Consider the following 24,024-nt stretch of genomic DNA (forward strand, 5'->3'; position numbering starts at 1 on the left):
AAAGGAGACGAGCTGCTCGACTAAGTGGAGAGATGGCGTGGAATGACATTAGTAGATGAATAAGTTTGAGTGGTGTTTTTAAAAGTAGGAAAGAAGATAAAGTTGGAATTCAATAAAAAATACTGTGGCCAATAATTGCTTATAGGTAGGGGAGTTAGGGATTGGAATAATTTACCAAGGGAGATGTTCAATAAATTTCCAAATTCTTTGTAATAATTTAAGAAAAGGCTAGGAAAATATCAAATAGGGAATCTGCCACCTGGGCGACTGCCGTAAAAGCAGATCAATGTTGAATGATTGGTGTTCTGCTCAGCAGTTAACAATGAAACAAAAACAGCAATGTGGCGGACGTGATGCTTTGTTCCATTTGTTCAGGGTAACAAAGGAGTAGGTAGATTTCGATGAGTATTATATTTATGGAACGAAACGAAACAATAAATAAGAAAAGTAAATAATATATCAATGCAACTAAACATCTAAATACTGCTCACACATGGAGTCAGTTACGTGCAATAGGCATAGGGAAAAAACCCATCCCAAGAATATCGCTTGCCATAGGCCTAAGTAACTAACACTTCACTGATGAATAATTGACAAATAAAAATCAACCTCAATCCGAACTCCTACCACATGAAAACGACAATTACGGTATTTGGATATCAAACCAATTTTTTTTCACTCTGCACTGTCAGTATAAATAAATTAAAACGAGTCTTAAATTCCATTAAATCTCGAGCAAAATGAGTAGATCATATTCCAACATGCCTGATAAAAAATGTTATCGGCACAGTCTTACCGACCATTACTTTTATCTGAACACAGGAACGTCCCATGCCATTTGGAACTCCAGCGACTTCAGCATTAAAGAATATATTATCAAATTCTCCATCAGATTACCATACTATATTTCTGGACGTAAGAGGTAAACCACCGTAAATGCAAAAACGATTTTGATGTTTTCATCGTATGTGACTTGTATTTGGTTGTGCCTTCGTATTTGTATGTATGTATGTATGTATGTATGTATGTATGTATGCATGTAAGTACGTATCGCAGGAAGGAAGGTAAGCTAAGCGATACTATCGTACTGTATGTAACCGATCACAGAAAAGTTCAACCTAACGTCGTCTACCGCACTCCTTTTCGTACCGACTCTTACGGCAGTTCATCACGTTTCCATCATTTTATCGTGTTCTCTACCTCTTTCACTAGTAACCCTTCATCCACTGGGTTACTCGTGCTCGTTCTGCCAAGAATACTCTGTTCTTTCTCGTTTTCTCGTCGGACATATCCTTCACCTCCGCAACCTTTCTCCTAAAGACTTCTGTTTTGTACGTCTTCTGCCCTGATTTCACACTTTTCTAGATCCTGATGGACTTCTTTCATTTATGGGACTTGTGTCCCCCTGTTCTAGAAAATGAGAATGCTGTTGGCGAGCCTTTGGTTCCACCTTTTAATATGTCCATAGAAAATTAATCTTATTTTCTTCATTGTGGTTGTTATATTTTCAAATCTTTGGTGGTATGCTTCTAGGTTTGGTCTTAACCCTACAACTGCCAAACGTCGCAATATAATATCACTAGAATGCCAACGTACATGCATTTGCTTAACCACATAAAACAATTTATCTTTCACTTACGCTGTTATAACAAGGCAGGCATTGAAGATATAGCTTCAAGTCTTTCATCACACATTCCTCACTACCTGCAAACCTATGACGCCTGGCAAGAAATTAAAACTCTCACAATGCTCGGCGGCTGACGAAACTGCGTGCCGCTCGGAACTTATAATTTCCTTTTTTGTTTCTGTGTTTACCTTTGAGAGCTTAATATTTTTTAAAACTACAAGAATTTTTACATGTTTTGTAGTGATTTTTAAAAACGATCGTTTCTTTTTAATAGTGAAGTTGAAAATATGAAAAACTTAAGTTTTTCAAAATGTTGATCGCCTGATAATTACCAGATAAGTAAATTATCTTACTTATATGATCATCTTAAATAAAGTTTCCTGAGTAATATGGCGTGCTTAATGTGTAACTTTTCTCGACCTAAGCGTGATTAAATTAGTTTAAAATATATGTGCAATGTATAGGTAAATTGCCTGGCATTTCGGGAAAAACACTTGGTACTTCTAGGGTTAAGCGGAGAGTAAATCCATCTGTTAGTTTCCTGGGTCCAAGAATCTTTTCAAGGAACTTCCTTTCTTTTCCACGTCTGAGAGTCCCTCACTAGCTATTGCCTCAGCTACAAAAACATTCAGGTTTGAATACAGGACTGCAATACCAGAATTTGGCCTGATAGAGTGATTTCAGTCTGTAGGTGTTCTGACAGTCTGAACGCTATTATTATTATTATTATTATTATTATTATTATTATTATTATTATTATTATTATTATTTAATTCTGTAGTATTTTAATATGAAACAGTGGTCAGGTGTAACGAAGGGCGTAACTTCGCTACCAAAAAACATGCCATATATCGATCTATCAATACTAGGAGCCACATTCACAAAGCCAAAGTTGAAGTAAATATTTCACATAGTACCTGCCTCTTGTTAGGTTTGGTACATTTGTAGGCTACTACAACATTGAAATGTCAGTTATTAGGGGGGGGGGGGTGGAAGCCAACGCCCAACAGCGTATGGTATACGCAGTAGGTTGTTCCAATACCGTCTACTGAAGAAGCTTCTGCAACCTCACTACGCATTACTATCATCACTATCGTTCACCCAGTAAACCCGACAAAAAGTCTTCCCCTCTATTAACGACGGCAGGTATATTTTTGTAAAGCGCGCAGATCCAACCTAACGACAGGAGACAAACACAATACGATTTCACACAATTTCAGAAAACAAAACTCGACGATATTGATCATTCCAATTAGCATTGTGTTTACATATAAAAATGGATGGTAATTTTCATCCCAAATTTTCTGCAGTATCGTCCTACTGTAATTTTAAGCAGATTCAGCTAAAAGTTTACTTGCTTACAAGAGACTATAAAGAGTAAATTATTAGTAGATTGTCTGAAAAGCATTTTCCTTACATTATCAGAATACCGGTAACCAAAAATATTATATTATCACTACACAAGAACCTCGTTTATCCGGATGAAGTGGGATCGGAACTGATCCGGATTATCGAAAATCAGGATAATCCGGAAAAAAAACAAAAAAACAAATAGAGTATATGTTATACAAAGGGCACTAGGAAAGTTTAGCAAAACGCAAAACCGGTTGGCTGGACACCCCCGTTATGATGAGGGATGAAAAGAGGGTTGAAAACCGGTTTAGAAGACAGCAAGCCACGACCTTCACACCAGTTGTTACTAAGCAGTGGGACTGAAAGCAAGTTAAGATGTCAGTGTGGTCTAAAGGTGAATATCGCGCCATTATCCGCTACAATTTTGCTCGTGGATTAACTGTTGACCAGTGCCTGGAGGAAATGACTAATGTGCCGGGGAAAGACTGTCCACATAGAACAACAATTTCCTGCTGGTACAAAGAGTTCCAGAGGGGAAATTTTGGGGTTGAAGATGATCCTCGTTCTGGGCGGCCGTCTGAATCAGTGACTGAGGAAAACATTGAAGGTGTGAGGAAAATGTTGCAGCAAGAGAGGCGGTTGACAATATCGGCAGGTAGAAGAGACCCTTCACATCCCTGCACCAGCTATTCATTCAATTTTACACGACCATCTCCTTGTTAGAAAGGTTTGTTCCCTTTGGGTGCCCCATTCACCTTCAGAGGAACAAAGGGCACACCGAGTGAAATGGTGCCGAAAAATGCTAAAATAGTATTAGAATGGGACTTCGCGTAACGTCAATAGCATCGTTACAGGTGACGAAACTTGGCTTTATTATTATGATGTCCCAACAAAATCCCAAAACAAGGTGTGGCTGTTTGAAAGTGAGGGTACCCCTGTGACTGTGCGAAAGTCGAGGTCAGTGAAGAAAAGGATGATTGCAGTATTCTTCACTAAACGGGGCATCCGGACTAGGGTTGTGGTAGAAACACAAAGGACAGTTACTGGGAAGTGGTACAGTGAGACGTGTCTGCCTCAGGTCATCTACGCTCTCAAGCAGCTCCGTCCAAGGTCACGACTCAACACTTGGCTCTTGCATCACGACAATGCTCCAGCACATCGTGCTAATGTAACAATGGATTTTCTTACTAGATCAGGGTTGACTGTGCTTGATCACCCTTCATACAGTCCTGATCTTGCCCCCCCATGTGACTTCGCACTCTTCCCAGAAGTGAAACTGAAGCTGAAAGGGCGGCGTTTTGCATTCGACGAGGAGCTTCTGGCAGCATGGGATTAAGAGTATGAAAATGTAAATGAAGAAAAGTGGCAGAGTTGGTTCAGTGACTGGTTTCGACGTATGGAGAAGTGTATTGAGTGTGGTGGAAATTATTTTGAAAACGTCTAAAGCGTTCACTCACATTGCAAAACTTCCCTAGTGCCCTTCGTATAATCTATTAACGTAAGTTGTAAAACTTTTCCAACATTTACGACTCTGTGTTATGCACTAAAATAATGTGCGAATAGTTTCTGTTTTACATTTGCATAGCGTTTGCGCGCAGCACGATCACAAAGACGTTTTACTAACAACAGTTCTGCCGGTGTGGTTTCAGTCAAGAATTCTAAATAGGCCACCAGTTTGTCTAGCTGCATTGTTGCCTCTCCACGAGTCACTGTTTCTTCTGATGGAGCGCGGTTACATTTTCGAATTCAACATCAGTGAATTAACAGTGCGTTGCATTCAGAACAGCGGGGGTTCGAATCCCATCTCGGCCGTCCTGGGAATGGTTTTCCACGGTGTAACTTTGATAGACCGTAGCCGAATTACTTCCAATTATTGTCCTTAACTATCCTTGGCGGAAAAGGCATTCAAGAAGAGTCGACGCCGTAAAAGAAATACTGTACAAGTAAAAATATTTTTTATAATATTTCCGATGCGCAAAAACCAGAGATCCGGATTAGTGAGGGCAGGATAAACGAGGTTCTTGTGTATTACGTACAGCCTCCGTGGCTCAGGCGGCAGCGCGCCGGCTTCTCACCGCTGGGTTCCGTGGTTCAAATCCCGATCACTGCATGTGAGATTTGTGCTGGACAAAGCAGAGACGGACAGGTTTTTCTCCGACTACTCCAGTTTTCCCTGTCATATATAATTCCAGCAACACTCTCCAATATCATTTCATTTCATCTGCCATTCATTAATCATTGCCCCACGGGAGTGCGACAGGCTTCGGCAGCCGGCACAGTTCCTATCCTCGCCGCTAGATGGGGGCTTCATTCCATTCCTGACCCGGTCGAACCACTGGAAACGGGCTGCGGATTTTCATTTTCATCACTATTATGTAATTGTAACGACCAATTTCGAATACTTTTACACACCTCTCTTTCAGCGTTTGAATTCACTGAGACTGCGAGGTGAAAATTTCTGCACAGGTATTTAGAATCTTCGAGATTATCACAGTCTTCTTCGAAGAGATTACAGAATAGAATGGATGTATTCTTTCATTACAAGAACAAACCATAGACAGAAAGTGAAATATCTGGACTCAGCTTTCGATGAGGTAGCAACTCCATTCCATGTAAGTATTGAATGTGTCGTTGGGATAATCATTCGATGTACTAGAAGTAGAGGGTTATCTAGATGCAGTATTATTAAAACTGGGAGACGACAAACCGGAGTGGCGAGGGGAAGACTGCAAATTGAAAATGTTTCTAATAATTCAGACAGACGTGGAAGAATACTCCGTTTGTATGTTAACATGGGATATTTGTAAAGCGACAGGAAAAAGTAAAACAATATCTTTGAGGCGATTAGCGTTATTCAGGGCGGGGCTGGGGTTCGTGAGTAATTATCTTTTCAGGTCAATGGGGGAAGTGCGGCTGAAATTAGGTGCAGTGTTCCCTGGACCATCGGTGCCGCCAGCTGTAAATGTAACATGGGATACGAAGAAAGGAAACGCCATTCCTAGATTCAAATTAACGACAAAAAGTACCGACTTAACTACAGTTTTTATGGTGAACAAGTTACCTCGTTAGAGTGCTTTCAACTGATTATACAACCGTATTGAACAATTGGGTGTTATGTGACAGTTACATAGTGGTTAGCAGTTTTGTAAACGTAGTCGTATAATGCGTGTGATTTTAAATTGTTTACGTTCTTTGAAAACGTTGGTGCTCTGAGCTCCAGTATTTCATATCATTGTATAAAGCACTTATGTCGAGCTCAAGTGTCATCAGAACGCGTAAACACTGTACGACACACTAAAACACGTAAAAGCAATACTAAGTTGGTGTTTAAACTATTAAATGTGTTGTGCGTACGGTTGCACGAAAGGAAAACCAAAATTCTTCCTGGAATAACATTTCACAGGTAACATTCCAAGTGAGACTTTGTAACTTTTTGATGATGATAATAATAATTAATATTAATAATAAAATAAATCATGAATAAAAATATATAAATAAAATTACTCAAAAACTTAATAAAATTAATAAGCATAATTAACCGAAATATCCGTAGTATGGGCGCCCGAGTTCACCAGAATGGATCCCTCGAATTTAGATAAGAGCATGATAAACTTTATATCCCAGGGCGTGTACATAATGCTGCGTACTGGTACATCTGCTGCAGGCCTTACCTAACCTCCTGAAAACGACTAATTAGGTAGGAACTGCACCTAGGTTCATCAATAACACTGATTCTAAAATAGCTAACTATATTCTGAACAAATTCCGTGCATGAGCACCTCATCAACATACAACATTATACATATAATACACACATAAAATATTGCTGGAAGACTCCATATTTACAACAACAACAACAATAATGAAAACCGTGGGAAAACGAAAGTGAGAACTAAGCTACCATTTGTAGATGGTCCGATGAACAATGTACATGTATGAAGATAAATACCCTTCACTGTCTCTATATCAATTCGACTTACCGATTCTCATAATCGGCAGTTATCACATCACACAGATACTGTACCTTGTACTACTGTGTTCACATATTTTAACACTTGTAAAGATACATATACACGTCTGTCGATCCTCAACATAAATTATGGAAAGTCTGAGATAGCTTTCACCAACATATAATGCTAGGCCGCCACAAGTGCTACAATACTTAATGCGCAAGCACTCTCCACAATCAGCCACTTTCCACGAACATAACAAGACTACGCTCCACGAACGTTTGAAGTCCAGTCCATTGCAGCCGTGTCACTCCAGTACTGTGTATCAGCACCACTTCCTTCCCGTACAGTGCGTCAGTTGTAGTTCTCTTATACAATGTCACTGGTTGTAGTTATCTTCCTTCTCGTTCCTTTACAATCACCCTTACAATGTTCCAGGTTGCCGCCGTATGATCAACCTTTATAGACATCAACATCCCCCTCCTCTCAGATGATACTTCTGGATTGGTGCTTGCCCACCAATCATGAGTGATCTCAAGTCAAGACCAAGCCTTGAACTTCTCCTTGCTTCCAAGAGATGAACACTCGGGAGTTTTACATGAATCATCGAATTTCCCTGGTACAACAAGCTCATCTCATCAGGCTGGGATATATACATGAGTCATGAATTTCCCGACACAAGTACATCACAACAAACACTGGGGTAGCCATATGACTCATTCAAATTACCAAAGTTATTAAAGCAATGTTTTCCCACTCGTGCAAAACAAATTACTCATACCTACATATGTGGATATCTTCCAGCTTACCAATATAAATGGCAAAATATATAAATGAAATACTGATAATAATAATAATAATAATAATAATAATAATAATAATAATAATAATAATAATAATAATTCAAATACTGACAATAATATCTCTAACTTCTACATATAATTCGGGGTGTGTGATATATGTACTATCACAACTTATAATAGATGTATGCTCCGCACGGCCTTACTTATAAACTGAAGTTTCGCAAAACAAATAAGCACCGCCTTCCGTCTGTTGCTAGCGCGCTACGCCTGCGAAAACAGCTGATGCAATACGACCGCGGTAAACAGCCCTTGTGAAATGTAATACCGTACTCAGAGAAACTAAAGAATATGGATTGAAAACAAATTCACAAAAACTACACTTACTAACAACTGACACTAATTAGAGAGTATATTCTTGAAAATAAAAGAGGATGAGGAAATGTAACATCACTCCCGCTAATTGCTGGCACACGGAGAAGGTTATGGCCTACAAAGGGAACACCCCACTGATCTTAACGAGTCACTAGAACCCCCAACAATATGAAAAACACAATAATTACTGAAGGAAAATGCAAAAGATCATGAACCGTACCGAATACCGCATGCGCTGAGGGAGATAGGTTTACCACGTGTTGAATGTAAATATTAGAGTTGGCAACTAGGTTTCGAGATCGTGCTCTGCCGAAATAAATCGACATGAATAGCAGCTAGGGCAAGACCAACTACACTGTAATTGTAGTTGGTCTTGGCTAGGGATTGGTTAGATGTCTACGTTTCAGCGCATAACCACCAGGCAGAGCCAAAATCTGCCAAAACCTCAATTTAGAAGTAAAGCCGCGCGGAGTATAGTACAGTATATTACACCTCCATCGTTAGTGTGCTAGTATTTCGGAATCACAGAAGCACCGTCCATATTTCGTAAGAATTTTTAGTTTATTTACTTACCACCTCCGAAATATGTATCCCGTCGTGGGCGGGGACCGTAGAAAAACCCACGGCATCCCCTGCCTGTCGTAAAAGACAACTAAAAGGGACCTAACGGGCTCTTCACTTGGGAGCAAGGGTTGGCGCCCACGGGGCCCTTATACAAGTCCAGCACTGCTTCTACTTCTGGCAGGCTCCTCACTTTCATTTGTCCTATCCAACCTCCCTAGTCAATTATTCTTTTCCGATCCTAACGGTACTACGTGTGAAAGCCTAGGGAGTATCATTTTCACGCCCTCCGTATCCCTTGTCTTACTTTGGCAAATACCTTCATTTTTCGAAGTGTTGCACCCCTTCCACTTTTCCCCCTCTGATTAGTGATAACAGAGGATGGTTTACTTGATAGTTGTACTTCCTATTAATCACCACCACCGCCCCTCTAAAATATGTAGTAGGGTATCATAGACAATGTTACTAAACCCCGTTTTGCCATATATTGCACATTCCCCTCAAGCATTCAGATTGCGGTATGCCGTTATTAATAGCCTACTCCTTGTCTTTACCGATATCTGGTGAAGATTTACATCTATTTTCAAGATACTCAATTTATAGTACCAGTCAAGCAGCGAGAGAGTGGATTCAAGCCTGCGAGTCGTGAGAAACGCTTCTGTAGAGCGTAGTAATAAATCATTAATAGCTTTGTTGGCCAGAGAATTTCGTTATAGTTAACGGCCGTGTTATTTTGAAAATGAAAATGAAAACCTATGAGCTGTTTTCCAGTCACTGACCGGGTCAGGGATGTGATGAATGAAACATATATAGGCTGTTATTACAATGGGGTCGCCACTCCCAAGGTGATTTATTAATGAGTGATAAATGCTATGAAATGATAATGGAGAGTGTTGCTGGAATGAAAGATGACAGGGAAAACCGGAGTACCCGGAGAAAAACCTGTCCTGCCTCCGCTTTGTCCAGCACAAATCTCACATGGAGTGACCGGGATTTGAACCACGGTATCCAGCGGTGAGAGGCCGACGCGCTGCCGTCTGAGCCACGGAGGCTCGCTATTTTGAAAATATTATACATAATTATGCGATTCGAAGTTTTCCTACTCCCGAGAAAATGGCTTAGTTTGTATATGTCGACAACGCAACCATTGAGGAAGGAATGACCGTTGGCTCCAAGCGATAGCCACAGAGAGTAGTGTAGCGGGCGTATTCTTTACTCCTTGCATCGAAGGTAGTAAAGACAACTTCAGAAGCACAAATATAGCAACGGCTTTCAGATAGGTTTACTAACTTCTAATTACAAACATTCTCGGTGACTAGTACTGGGTTTTGCCCTCAAGAGTTCACTTACAGATAGGTATCAGAGCCATCTAACCATCGGAGGAAAAACTTTAACAATGTCCTAAAATTCTTAGTTTTTACCAGAGGCAGACACAGTAGAAACGGCACACAAAACACTGGTACAATAATAATGGTTTTACGATACACAAACTACTTTTGTTTTCGGGGATCTCGAAGTGCCAGAATTTGAATCGTGCTATTAAATCCATTAACATATGAATGGCGCTTTGAGCACCTTCATTTACCACATGGCTGAGCCGGGATCGAACCCTCCAGAAGGATAGCACTCCCACAAAAGCTACACAGCCCAGCTATTATCTATATATATAAAATAAGAGTTTTGTCTGTACATTGCTCAAAATTTGAAAAGAATGGTATTTCTTTATCGGTCATGTCCACAGTAACAAGAAAATGCATTTTTTTTTCCGTAATTTCTGTCTGTCTGTCTGTCTGTCTGTCTGTCTGTCTGTCTGTCTGTCTGTCTGTCTGTCTGTCTGTCTGTCTGTCTGTCTGTCTGTACACGCATCACGAGAAAACGACTGAAGAGAATTTAATGAAAATCGGAATGTAAAGTCGGGTGATGAACGGCTACAATCTAGGCTATAAATTATTTTAATTACGCTGAGCGAAATGGTAGTTTAGGGGAAGGCCTTAAATTTAATTATCGAATATTTATATTATTAGCGGTCATATCGATAAATACTATATAACTAAAGTTATATAGAATTCAGTTTCCAATCAATTATGTCATACATTTTTACCGTACCGGCTCTGATAACACGGATATTAATGAATTTGTATTTTTGTTGCCAAGTCCATATCAACGCCGAGCCACGAGAAAATGGGTTAACAGAATTTAATGAAAACCGCTATATAGAGTTGGGAATAAGAAACTACAGTCTGGGCTAAAAAGAATTTTATTCGCCCGAAGTGAAATGGTAGTTTAGGGGAAGGCGCCTAAAATTTAATTTGTAAATACCGGTACCTATGTTATTGGTGCTATCGAAACGTACTACATAACAAAAGTTATAGACAATACAATTTCCGATCATTTATGTTTCATTTAGTTTTAGGCTACTGTACCGACTATGATAATAGTGGTATTTCAGAAGGCCTACAATATCGAAAGCGTATAACATTGATCAACAATAACTTTACATTGACCATTGTTTGTTGTGATGTTCTTCGTTTCTTATGGTGCCGCTCAACTCCGATGGATGGGATTACTACTGCGTACCGAGTATAACAGCCTGACTGAACATTGGCGGGAAATAGCCGGGGAGTTGGAAAACTTTCTTCTTTAGTATGCCATTCCTCTGGTTCAAACATTTTCTGATACTACAGGTACGTAACACACTGGTTCATCATAGTATTCCAACTATTCGATTCCTACTCTGACGCGCTGTTTTGAATAAGCTGTATGCAAACTTGGGGCAGAGGCTTACTTAGTGGTAATAGTAGTAGTAGTAGTAGTAGTAGTAGTATGAGCTGGTCCAGAATTACAATTTAAGACTATTTCAAATTATAGCACCACAATTCACCAAATAACTCAAAAGTCAACCCTGAAAAGAGCCGTTTCTTAAGAAAAGCTTCTTCCTCTTCATTTTTATTAAATTCTACATTCATTAAATTCTAAATTAGCAGTGAAGAGGGGGCTTCTCCTCTGGCTTGAAGGAAAAATTGCCTCCAAATCAGATTTTTCCGTTGCCAGTGTAGTGAATTGAGATTTTCCGACTCATCGGGTACTCCTAGGAAACAGATTAGTAAAAGGGCATCGTTTTTGTCCTGGGACTCCTCACTATTCGCCTTCCCGCCCCCTCACAGCCGAAAAAAGACAGAGTGTTCACGGATCACAGCTGTCTGCGGCTTAGTCATTCCAGCATAGTACTGTTCGTTAAAAGTGAGAAAGTATGTGGTCTTTCATTTGATGGAGTATTTCACATGAAAGCATTGCTTTTAATCGCGCCATTCCTACCGACATCATTGTAATGTACGTTCGTTTCAGTTGGGAAAACCACTAAGACAGTCTTTCTGAGGATGTAAAATGGCTGGTGAAGAGTGAGTGCCTGCCATTATAATGAAAACTCCCCTACCTGGTTGTGACATGTGTAGGCAAGCGGGCCTACAATTACAATGAAAATTCCCTAACAGAGTCTTCATATGAGAAAAGACGTTTGGTGACTTCCCCGTCGCGTTTCTAGGGTAATATTAAGAGCTATGAAATTTAATATGATCTTGCTCACAACGTGTACACTACCAAGCCTAGAATTCTACATACAATGTAGAATTCCGTAGCGAAGCACGGGTACATCAGCTAGTTATTAATAATTTTGTGACATGTGAATGAGGCCTCCCCTGAATCCACACTACCCTTCTTTCTTTATCTTCCGTGCCAATGAACTTAATAAGGTTTACTCCTGTCTTTGATGTTCAGCCTGCTAATAGGCTACCCTTCTTACTTCGTGCTGTGTGCCACCTAGTAGCTAACGCGTAATGCCTTAACTATTGTGGAGAAAAGTTAGGAGTTGCTATCACTTCCTGAATAGCTTGGTTGGCACTGGCCAATCAGAAACCAACTTATTGTCCACCAAAGAAGCGCTCAGTTGCTCTGTGCTCGTTTCGCCAATTTAAATTCTCACTAGCTATGACTAAAAAAATCACCTCTACCAAACAACAATCTGGTTAATATTCTAAAGAAACTGCGCTCGAGGCCTCAATTAAGCCGGCAGGCTAAAATACACACGGTTCAGGCCCCGCTCTTCGTCTTGGTTCTCTCCTCGTGTAGTAAAGACCTCTAACTTGTAAGGTCGAACGCCTGGCTGCTGGGCAAAGGCAGGCGCAAATTTCTCAACATGTAATAATGTTATCTGCTTTACGTCCCACTAACTACTCTTTTATGGTGTTTGGAGATGCCGAGGTGCCGGAATTTAGTCCCGCTGGAGTTCTTTTACGTGCCAGTAAATCTACCGACACGAGGCTTTCTCACCATGTAAAACGAACGACTTTCCTACTCTCTTGCTGGTAGACGGAGATATTTTAACCTTCATGTGCCGTCCTGACAATGTCCAACAACATTTCAGCATGATTTAAAAAGCACCACGAAAGCATCTCATTGTATGACTTTGATCATTTTTTTGTTTTTTTGTTTGTTTACAAGTTGCTTTACGTCGCACCGACACAGATAGGTCTTATGGGACAGGAAGGGGCTAGGAGTGGGAAGGAAGCGGCCGTGGCCTTAATTAAGGTACAGCCCCAGAATTTGCCTGGTGTCAAAATGGGAAACCACGGAAAACCATCTTCAGGGCTGCCGACAGTGGGGTTCGAACCCACTATCTCCCGAATACTGGATACTGGCCGCAATTAAGCGACTGCAGCTATCGAGCTCGGTGCAACAACATCAAACAGTTCTCCATCAGCTAGTGGTTATTTACAGCGGTGTCCAATGACTTGCATATGGCTAACACCACTCAAATAGATTTGGTGATGAACTACGGGATCAACATTTATCAGTTCCCGTGTTCTCGATGATGAGCATACTCAAGATGTTAGAACCTAGTTATTTTCAAATTTACTCGTAATTTCACCCTAGTTTTTAATGTCAATTTGTATATATTTGTTTCATTTGTTTTATGTCAGTTGTGTGCATGTGTCTATTTATTAGATGTTTTACATTAAGGCTGAAGATAGCCAGCCCCGGCCGAAACTAGTCCCTAATTAATGTAATTTAGAATATTGCATATTATAGTATTGAAAGGTGGACCATTACTACATTAATTTAATAATTATATTATTATTAAACGGTATCCTACAGAGCACAGTTCCTGTGTTCGCGGCATTTAGAAAAGAAACACATTATAGCGAATAATATACTTGCTGTCTAGCGCCATACCTAAAATACTTCACATTTCCTAATAGTAGTAATTTTATTAGGAGTGTATATAGATGTTCTCACCAATTTGTATTGTCAAAGCAGCTGTTCAGAAAAATATAAGGTTTTAACACACTTACAGGTTAACAATTCTGATTCGAAACCCATTTGTTATACGAGTCACTAAAAATGTATAGCCATATTAATACTAACTGCTCAAGGCAGGATGTCGGGCTCCATGGCTAAATGGTTAGCGTGCTGGCCTTTCGGTCACAGGGGTCCCGGGTTCATTCCCGGCAGGGTCATTTTAACCACCATTGGTTAATTTCTCTGCCACGGGGACTGGGTGTATATGTCGTCTTCATCATCATTTCATCCTCATCATGACGCACAGGTCGCCTACTGGCGTCAAATCGAAAGACCTGCACCTGGCGAGCCGAACATGTCCACGGACACTCCCGGCACTAAAAGCCATACGCCATTTCATTTCAAGATAATAATCTCTATTAGGAAGGCATTCCGATGTGCGACACTATTCCAGATCTGGGTGATGATGATGATGATGCCTGTTGTTTAAACATCTAGATCATCGGCCCCTAATGGTACGAAATGAGACGAAATGAAATGACAAATTAAAAACCCTAAATCCTCCACTGACCACAATTCAAAACGTGAGGACGAAGAGAGAATGGATGGATGGATGGATGGATGGATGGATGGATATGAATTTAAAACGATCAATGGAACCGACCCACAGTGCCTCACATGCACAGAAACTTGCGCAAAACAATAGTATTACTGACCAAGGGACTGCTTCAATAGCACGATACTGATGCTTGTAGTCGAAAGGAGGCCAAAATCCAAGTCAACGGCAACTCATAATGGTACTTATCGCTAGAAAAGTAGAACCATGGTATTTGTCATGTTGCGGTACTAATCAAAAGTAGCGTACACTCGCGGTATTCCACACATTATGGTTACTACTCACAGGTAATGAAATTCGCACATATATTACAGACCTACATTATGTCGCACATTGCGGCGCCATTTACAGGCAACGCAAACCTAAGGTGTTCATCACATAAATGTACTAACCACAGGGACTCGTACTATCCCGTGGTGCTCCTCATATAGTGGGTACTAATCATAGGAAAGCCAGAACCATGAGTTCCCTCCTCCCATGGTGTCGCTCATAGAGTGCTACTAATCACAGGTACTCTAAAAGCCGTCACGCTCTCGTTTGCTACTAATCAAAAACCTATTTGGTACCTAACATAGTGGTACTACGCGCAAGTATAAGCGACCCATGCTGTTCCCCGCGTGGTGGTACCAATCACAAGCAGTTTCATGGTTCTAACAATCATCCCTTGGTCGCCCCTTTTAGTCGCCTCTTACGAAAGCAAGGGATACCGTGAGTGAATTCTTCGTCTGCATCCCCCACTCACAGGGGGTATTCCAGATCTGGGCAGTGCATTGAACTCTCATCTGTGAAACTCCCTATACTCACCTAGACGATCGATGATGGGAGGCAGCACAGTGGGGATGTACGGTCGGAAGTCCGCCCCCATGCGGTCCACGAGGTACGTCATGGCGTCGATGCCATACTGCGACACCTGAAAAAGAATCAACATGGTGAGAAAAGCACTACTTCAAGATGCGTTAAATGATACAATTATGTGAACTCTCACGAATGGAATTCTCGTGACTGAACGCAGGATACAGGAATGAATATTTCATTTTCAGAACCGCATTATACTCGAAATAAACTTTCAACGAATCAGGTCATGCTCGTTGAATGTAGTACAAATCGAAGAGATGTTATATTATAGAACAATATCTAACCGGACTCCAGTGGGATCTGAACTCTCAACCTCAACTGGTAAAAGCATCTGACGCGAAGTCGGAAAGGATTCGGGTCCCAGTGATGTCCAGTGAGCTATTTTCGTTCTGCACTTAACAACTCTTCGATATTTACTACATGTAACGAACACGACCTCTTTGAGAGTTTATTTCGGGCTAGAATATAAAATTATTTGCAATTCACTGTTCTGGCAACTAAGATGAGTGTAGGATCCGAAAAATACTACACGGTTCCGAAAAGAAATTTGGTCACTGTTTTATATGTTCATACCTCCATGATACACACACATACTGAAATAAAAACAAGACAAGCAATGAAAAGAAACATTCTTTGTACCAATTAAGAACTGAAATGAAAAGCGTTATTTGGACATTCAATACACATCAACATGGCACAACGAGTCATAAAGTGGTCCCTGGTGCGCCCCCGCGCCGACCGGGTCGAAAATGACCAGAGACAAAGTTATGAACTGAACTCGAGCCTATTAAATCAAAAAGATAACATCTAAAAGGCTACCACTCCTACTCCTACAATAATTACGCCGAGTAGGAAACGAGTTTAAAAACATTAGATCAAAATAATAAATGGCTATGCGAAAATCAGGAACAAATAAAACAATGAAAGAAAACCGGCCCTGATGAGAACAATACATAAGCCTAATAATCTATTCACCATCATCATAGAATCGTGCCTACCCAATAATACGATCCAGCCAACAGGTTCAACCACTCATAAAATAAAAATATTCAGAACATAAGAAAATAAATTGTTACCTTAGGAACAAAATAGGCTAACTCCATAACGCATACCTCGACCCAAAGCAATAAATCATTTGATATCCATATCAACAGGACGAGTATTTACAGATCGCGACAAACGGCCATTAAATGAAATCCAACACAATAGTTCCCAACGAACTCAAAAAAGAGGGAAAGATAAAATATGGCCGAACAAAAGATCAAAGAAAGGGAGGCACGCGCAAACTTGGCGCCCGGGATCACGGGTAAACAAGGCGTTGCTAAGGACACACACACACACACAAAAGAAATGCAAGTGCCCAAGAAAATGCAAAGAACAAACGACACAACTAGGCAATATGATATGCGTCCTACATCTCTCACATTCGAACACTCACGCAATATGTTAAAAGGGGTCCAAGGAACAGGAAACGTATAATCGATAACAATGGTCAAAAGGACCGCAAAATGTAGAACCACGGTTCATAAATAACGTCTCACGCGGATATGCGAAGCCAAACCCACACAAGATCGGAGGCCCAAATCGCATCAATACGTCTCTCATATGCAACTCAAATGCCAACACAGCACAAACCTCCCCTGCACAGGCCCTTCCGATACACAACCACATAGCAGGGACGTCAGAGAGCAATTTGGTACACGAGTAGTAAGTTAGAGACCTCCTCAACATGAACCGTAGAATAAAGTCGACGTAACACACATCCAATGTGCAACAGAGCTCATTCACGCAATACAGGCACTCAATGATAGGAAGACACAAATCAATGTACCGAGTTGTGACACAAAGAGAAACATAGCTGATATAAATAACGTTACACGGGCAACAACAGAACAAATACGGGCCAAAAATAAATAAATACCTACGGAGAAAAAAGAAATAGTGGCCAAAAACAATGTCACGTGGTGATAAAAGCATCAGCTGAAGGAACTCGACAATGAAGGCCTTATTTAAATTTGAAACTTCAGCAGTTATGTTGACGATTTCTATGACGCCCTACATTCAATACCTTCTTGGGTGGTATGCGCCATTTGTGATGACTGACCTCAATGGATTGGATTAATGTAAACAGAATTAAGTTGGAAGAATGCACAGCTCAATTACGAATACTGTATATTAAAACTGTTTTACCAAGCTTTAAATTCGACGAAGATGCATAATTTGAAGAGGTTCTGTAAGTGCAAAAATATTATGGGAATCAATCTGAAGACTGGAATATCAGAAATCGAAGTGGAAATGAAAAGTGGTGTCAAATATTTGAATATTTTAAGAAGGAAAACGTAAGTGTTATGAATATTCAGCTGTATGTTAGCTTTTGTTCAGCATTGCCAGGTTCCAATATAGCCGTAGAGCGCATTTTTTGCCATTAATGCAGTGTGGACAGGCGAAGGAAACAACCTCACCACTAGAACTGGAAAAGCATTATTAAAGCTGAAAACCAATTTTAGTAACAACGTGTGTTAAATGTTTGTCCGACTCCTTGGCAGAATGGTCAGCGTTGAGGCCTTCGATTCAGAGGGCCCCGGGTTCGATTCCCGGCCAGATCGGGGATTAATTTTTCTGGCTCGGACTGGGTGTCTGTTTGCCCCCAACAATTTCCTCTTCATACTCAGACAACACATCACACTACCAAACATCCTTTGTATTTCTATATCCTGAAGCTACTACCGTCTATTCTTTTGAATTTTCACTAATGTTTTTTTGTCTAATTTCTTCGTCCTGAAGATTTTCTGCCCTTATTCGTCTGCAGACAGATTGCAGTATCTCTGTCCTACGGTCAGATATAACAGAGATGCCAACCTACAAAGTGGTTGTCCGTAGTGGCAGTGTCTGGTACAGATAAGGGAAGGTTATGTTCAGCCAAGAAACGTGATAAATAATATTCAGCCCGTGTAACACTGTAATTGTCACTTTTTTTATTTTTTTTATTTTAAGATTTCACATAGCGCGGACAATCATTGCATCCTCAACTGAAAAATCACACACGTGATTCACAAAACACGTGCCTCGATATAATTTCTATGCTCCTACGAATGAAAACCTTTCCGTGTACTACTTCCGGGAATATAGATTCGTTGCAGATCGTTTTTGTCCAGTCATTCGGCTCTTCATTGTTTTTACTTATACACGTCCTGCTATGTTATTTAATGTTGCTCTTCACTTCGCTTGAATAAATGTTGGCACAATACGACATAAATTTGCAACGAAAGAAGGCAGCAGAAGCGTTAATCAGTGCAGGACACATATTATGCTGGGAATCTGCATTGATTAAATACAATCTTACTGAATGTTATGCTCTGTGGTAAAGCTGAAGTTTGTAGACAAATGTCGCTATCTAGGCTAACGTACTCATCTTTTTCATGAACTGTTTTCTAACAGCGAGTTTCCTGTTTGCGAAACGATGTTTCTTCTTTAAGTATTCGCGGGAAAAATGAAGAATTTATAAAAGAGCACTTCGATTTCGCGAATACGTAATAATCAGCACCGCTTCCGTATTGTCGTAGTACAAATGAGAAAATCACTAAAACTACGCAAAATCCGTAGCAGGTGGCTTCTCTGGATATACTTAGTTCACTACAGGTCAGATAGTGGTCTGTATCATCAAAAAATCCCTGGAATACCCGCACATTGCTAACAGAATTCTTGAAATCAAAGTCTGTTGTGATGTAGTCTATTATGGATCTGGTGCCTCTACCCTCCCATATGTAGTACTGAATAGCCTTATACTTTAATATTGTATTCGTAATGCTAATTCCATGCGAACACAGACCAGTAAATGCTTCCCATTCCTATTAGCTTCCATATCTTCCCCACATTTACCCATCACCTTTTCGTATCCATCACATCTATTTCCAACTCCCGCAATGAAATTACCCATTAGCGCTATTAATTCGTTCTGTTGACCTTGACTACAATGTAAGTCAGTGCTTCATAAAATTTGTCAACTTCATCCTAATCTACATGGTGAGTAGACCGAGACAATTCTCGTCCTAATTCCTTCAACAGCTAAATCTGCCCACATCATTAGCTCATTTACGTGTATAACGAACTATGCTGCGTGCAATAGTATTCCTGATGGAGAGTTCTATCTCACACTCTGCCCTTTCCTCTTTAACACCTGTACTTCATAATCTCTTCTTCGGTATCTGTCCCTACCCGAATATCATTAGCTTCCGAAACCTCCAGACGTATCTTCTTTGATATTAACTCAAATTAGATTACACTTAACATTAGCAAATTAGATATTACAGTTCTGAACGTCAACACAACTAGACACTAATTTTATATACTGAGTAGCTGTTGTACATGCCACTGATGGGAGAATATTGCTGGCATCTGTACCATGACTACTCTTTTTAGTTCCAGCATAAATCAAGAAAAACATAGTTAATGGAGGGTAAATTTATTAATAGTACTTGCATATACATAAATTCAAGATACTCTTTCTAACACGAAACTCATTTACACCCACTTCGGGTTTTTCCCATCCCAGATGTCCCGCATGTATAACAAACAACAGTGTTTTATAAATGGCCCTATACTGTAGATCAAGAACAGAAACCAAATTTTATCACGGCACACGTACCGAATCACTGATATTCTTAGTAAGTCAGGTAATTCTCAAAAGGAGAGTCAGACTTTCGCAAGATTCCTTCTACTCGCACCTCGAAGAAGTGAAACGGGTAATATATATCCATTATTTCATACCTGCCGAATTACATGTTTCCTCAAAATGATACTGTAGTAACTCACCGCACTCATATTCTACCAATATAAAAATACATACGATCAGAAACTTTTCTTTCAACTCATGAAAAACAGTGTGGTTCGTGGTGTGGATTATTGTAGTCACGTCCTAGTTCGTGAACCAAGAGCAACGGCTGAGTGGCCCAGCAGGTGGTCCTGAGAGTCAGAACACCAGTTCCTATGGAATGGAGATAGCATCTCGAACATATGCTGAGTCATGGCCCTCTGTGCTCAGGCGGCTAGGCCTATACAATCCACCGGTGGTCCCGCACACGTTCGAGAAGAGATGCTCACTGGGAATATGTGTAAGTAGGGAGAACATCCTGCTTCACAGAATTTTTCAGAGAGCACGCTCTCAGAAAGTTTTAACCAAGCCTCGAACCAATGAGAGGAACACAATCCCATTCTCATTTGACAGGCGAGGAACTCCTCGGAAACAACTTGGCGAACGAAATGCAATTCGATGAGGAGCTATCAATATTAATGGAATTTACGGAAAAAAGAAGTAGAACTGGCTGTCAGTAAAGCGCATGCATCTGGATTGCTAGGAGTTAATGATATTCGGTTTAAGGGAGATAACGAGAAGAGACAGGAATTCATAAAGTGTACTTGACGGGTATTAAAAAGGGACGGGCAGAGTGTGGCTTAGGACTGTTCATCACGAATACTATTGCACGCAACATAGTTTCTGTTAGGCACGTACATGAGCGAATGATGTGGGTAGATTTGTCAGCTGGAGGAATTAAGATGAGAATTGACTCAGTGTACTCACCATGTGAGATGACGACGAGTTTTAAGAAGCATTGAGTAACATCGTAGTCAGAGTCAACAGCAGGGATAGGATAGTGCTAATGGGAGATTTCAATACGAGCGTTGGAAATAGAACTGGAGGATACGAAACGATGATTGGGGGTAAGATATGGAAGCTAATAGGAAAGGGGAGCGTTTGCAGGACTTTCGTGTTAGTATGGGATTAGCAGTCGCGAATTCATTCTTCAAGCATAAGGCTATTCACCGCTACAAATGGGAGGATAAGGGCACCGGATCCATAATAGGCTATTTCCTAATGAACTTTGAATGCCGGAAATTTGTTAGGAATGTGCGGATTTTCCGGGGATTTTTCGATGATACGAACCACTAACCGATTTGCAGCGAACTAAGGATCTCTAGGCGTAGATTGTGAAAGTGAAATCTGTCTACAGACGAATAAGGGTAAAATATCACCGGGATGAGGAAATTAGAAGTAAATGGATGGTCAGTGAAATGTTGAAAACATGACAACGAGCAGATTCATGATATACAAAGAGAATAGGTGGCATACAGGAATGTTGTAGTAGAAACAGCATGCGAATGCCTAGGAGCCACTGCGTGTACAGATGGATGAAAGCAAACATCTTGGTGGAATGACGAAGTGAAAGCAGCTTGTACATTTAAAAAGAAGGCATATCAAATATGGCTCCAAACAAGGACTGATGGAGACAGGAAATTTTACATAGATGGAAGAAGCAGAGCGAAACAAATAGTAATTGAATTCCAGAAGTGGAAAGATTTTAGTAATAACCTGGGAAGGCTAGGTCAAGCAGCAGGGAAACATTTCTGGATAGTAATAAAAAATCTTAGAATGGGAGGGGAAAAGGAAATGAATAGTGTGTTGGGCAAATCAGGTGAACTCATAATACAGCCAGGGAATCACTGGACAGGTGGGAGGAATATTTTGAAAATATTCTCAAAACAGAAGGTAATCTTTCTGGTGACGTCGCGATCTCGCAGGGAGGAGGACAATGATGCTGGTGAAAGATAAATTACAAATTAAAAATCAACAATTTAAAAAATAAAAAATAAAAAATCAATAATTTAAAATTAAAAAATTGAAAGTTAAAAATAAAAAATAAATGTGATAGAAAGGAAGGTCTTAAAAGTAGGACTATTAGGCAGTACCATATGGCTGATAAAGCAGGCATGAGGCATTTTCTAAAAAGTAACTATGATCGGTGGAAAACAGTAAATAAAGATGTAAACAGACTCTGGGATGGGTTTAAAGCAATTATTGAGGAATGTGAAAACAGGTCTGTACCTTTAAAGGTGGCAAGGAATGGTAAAGGCCCACCTTATTATAATAGAGAAATAAAGAGACTAAGAAGGAGGTGCAGACTGGAAAGAAATAGAGTTAGAAATGGCTGTGGAAGTAAGGAGAAATTGAAGGAACTTACTAAGGAAATTGAATCTAGCAAAGAAGGCAGCCTAGGATAACATGATGGCAAGCATAATTGGCAGTCACACAAATTCTAGTGAAAAATGGAGGGGTATGTATAGGTATTTTAAGGCAGAAACCGGTTCCAAGGAGGACATTCCACAATAATTAATGAACAAGGGGAGTGTGTATGTGAGGATCTTCAAAAGGCAGAAGTATTCAGTCAGCAGTACGTACAGATTGTTGGTTACAAGGATAATGTCCAGATAGAGGAGGAGGCTAATGCCAAAGAAGTATTAAAATTTACATATATGATATCAATGTCATTAACAATAAGATACAAAAGTTGAAAACTAGAAAAGCGGCTGGAATTGATAAGATTTCTGGGGATAGACTAAAAGACAATGGGTTGGGATATAGTACCATATCTGAAGTACTTATTTGATTATTATTTGATCGAAGGAGCTATACCAAATGAATGGACAGTTGCTATAGTAGTCCCTGTGTATAAAGGAAAGGGTGATAGACATAAAGCTGAAAATTACAGGCCAGTAAGTGTGACAAGCATTGTATGTAAGCTTTGGGCAGGCATTCTTTCTGATTATATTAGACATGTTTGCGAAATTCATAACTGGTTTGATAGAAGGCAGTTCGGTTTTAGGAAAGGTTATTCCACTGAAGCTCAACTTATAGGATTCCGGCAAGATACAGCAGATATCTCTGATTCAGGAGTGTGTCGCGATTGACCTGTCTACAGCATTTGACAGGGTACATCATGGGAGACTACTGGCAAACATGAGTGCAATTGGACTAGACAAAAGAGTGACTGAATGGGTTGCTATATTTCTAGAAAATAGATCTCAGATAATTAGAGCAGGCGAAGCTTTATCTGACCCTGCAATAATTCAGAGAAGAATTCCTCAAGGCAGTGTTATTGGACCTTTATGTTTTCTTATTTATATAATTGATATGAGTAAAGGAGTGGAATCAGAGGTAAGGCTTTTTGCTGATGATGTTATTCTGTATAGAGTAATAAATAAGTTACAAGATTGTGAGCAACTGCAACGTGATCTCGAAAATGTTATGAGATGGACAGCAGGCAATGGTATGTTGATAAACGGGGTTAAAAGTCAGGTTGTGAGTTTCACAAATAGGAAAAGTCCTCTCAGTTTTAATTACTGCGTTGATGGAGTGAAAGTTCCTTTTGGGGATCATTGTAAGTATCTGGGTGTTAATATAAGGAAAGATCTTCATTGGGGTAATCACATAAAAGGGATTGTAAATGAAGGGTAGAGATCTCTGCATAAGGGTATGAGGGTGTTTAAGGGTTGTTGTAAGGATGTAAAGGAGAGGGCATATAAATCTCTGGTAAGACCCCAACTAGAGTATGGTTCTAGTGTATGGGACCTTCGCCAGGATTACCTGATTCAAGAACTGGAAAAATCAAAAGAAAAGCAGCTCGGTTTGTTCTGGGTGATTTCCGACAAAAGAGTGGCGTTACAAAAATGTTGCAAAGTTCGGGCTGGGAAGAATTCGGGGAAAGAAGTCGAGCTGCTCGACTAAGTGGTATGTTCCGAGCTGTCAGCTGAGAGATG

The 24,024-nt window shown here is 40.2% G+C and overlaps 1 protein-coding gene across 1 annotated transcript in view; it reads right to left on the reverse strand.

The window, feature by feature from the left end:
* Positions 1 to 24,024, reverse strand: part of chb (chromosome bows) — an 890,037-nt gene that overhangs the window by 731,223 nt on the left and 134,790 nt on the right. The window contains exon 3 of the mRNA XM_067147211.2: positions 15,382 to 15,487. Within this exon, the coding sequence (XP_067003312.1) occupies positions 15,382 to 15,487 (106 nt within the window). The remainder of the gene's footprint in view (positions 1 to 15,381; positions 15,488 to 24,024) is intronic.

This window comes from Anabrus simplex, chromosome 5 (genome assembly GCF_040414725.1).
Source record: "Anabrus simplex isolate iqAnaSimp1 chromosome 5, ASM4041472v1, whole genome shotgun sequence".
In the NCBI taxonomy this organism is placed as follows: Eukaryota; Metazoa; Arthropoda; class Insecta; order Orthoptera; family Tettigoniidae; genus Anabrus; species Anabrus simplex.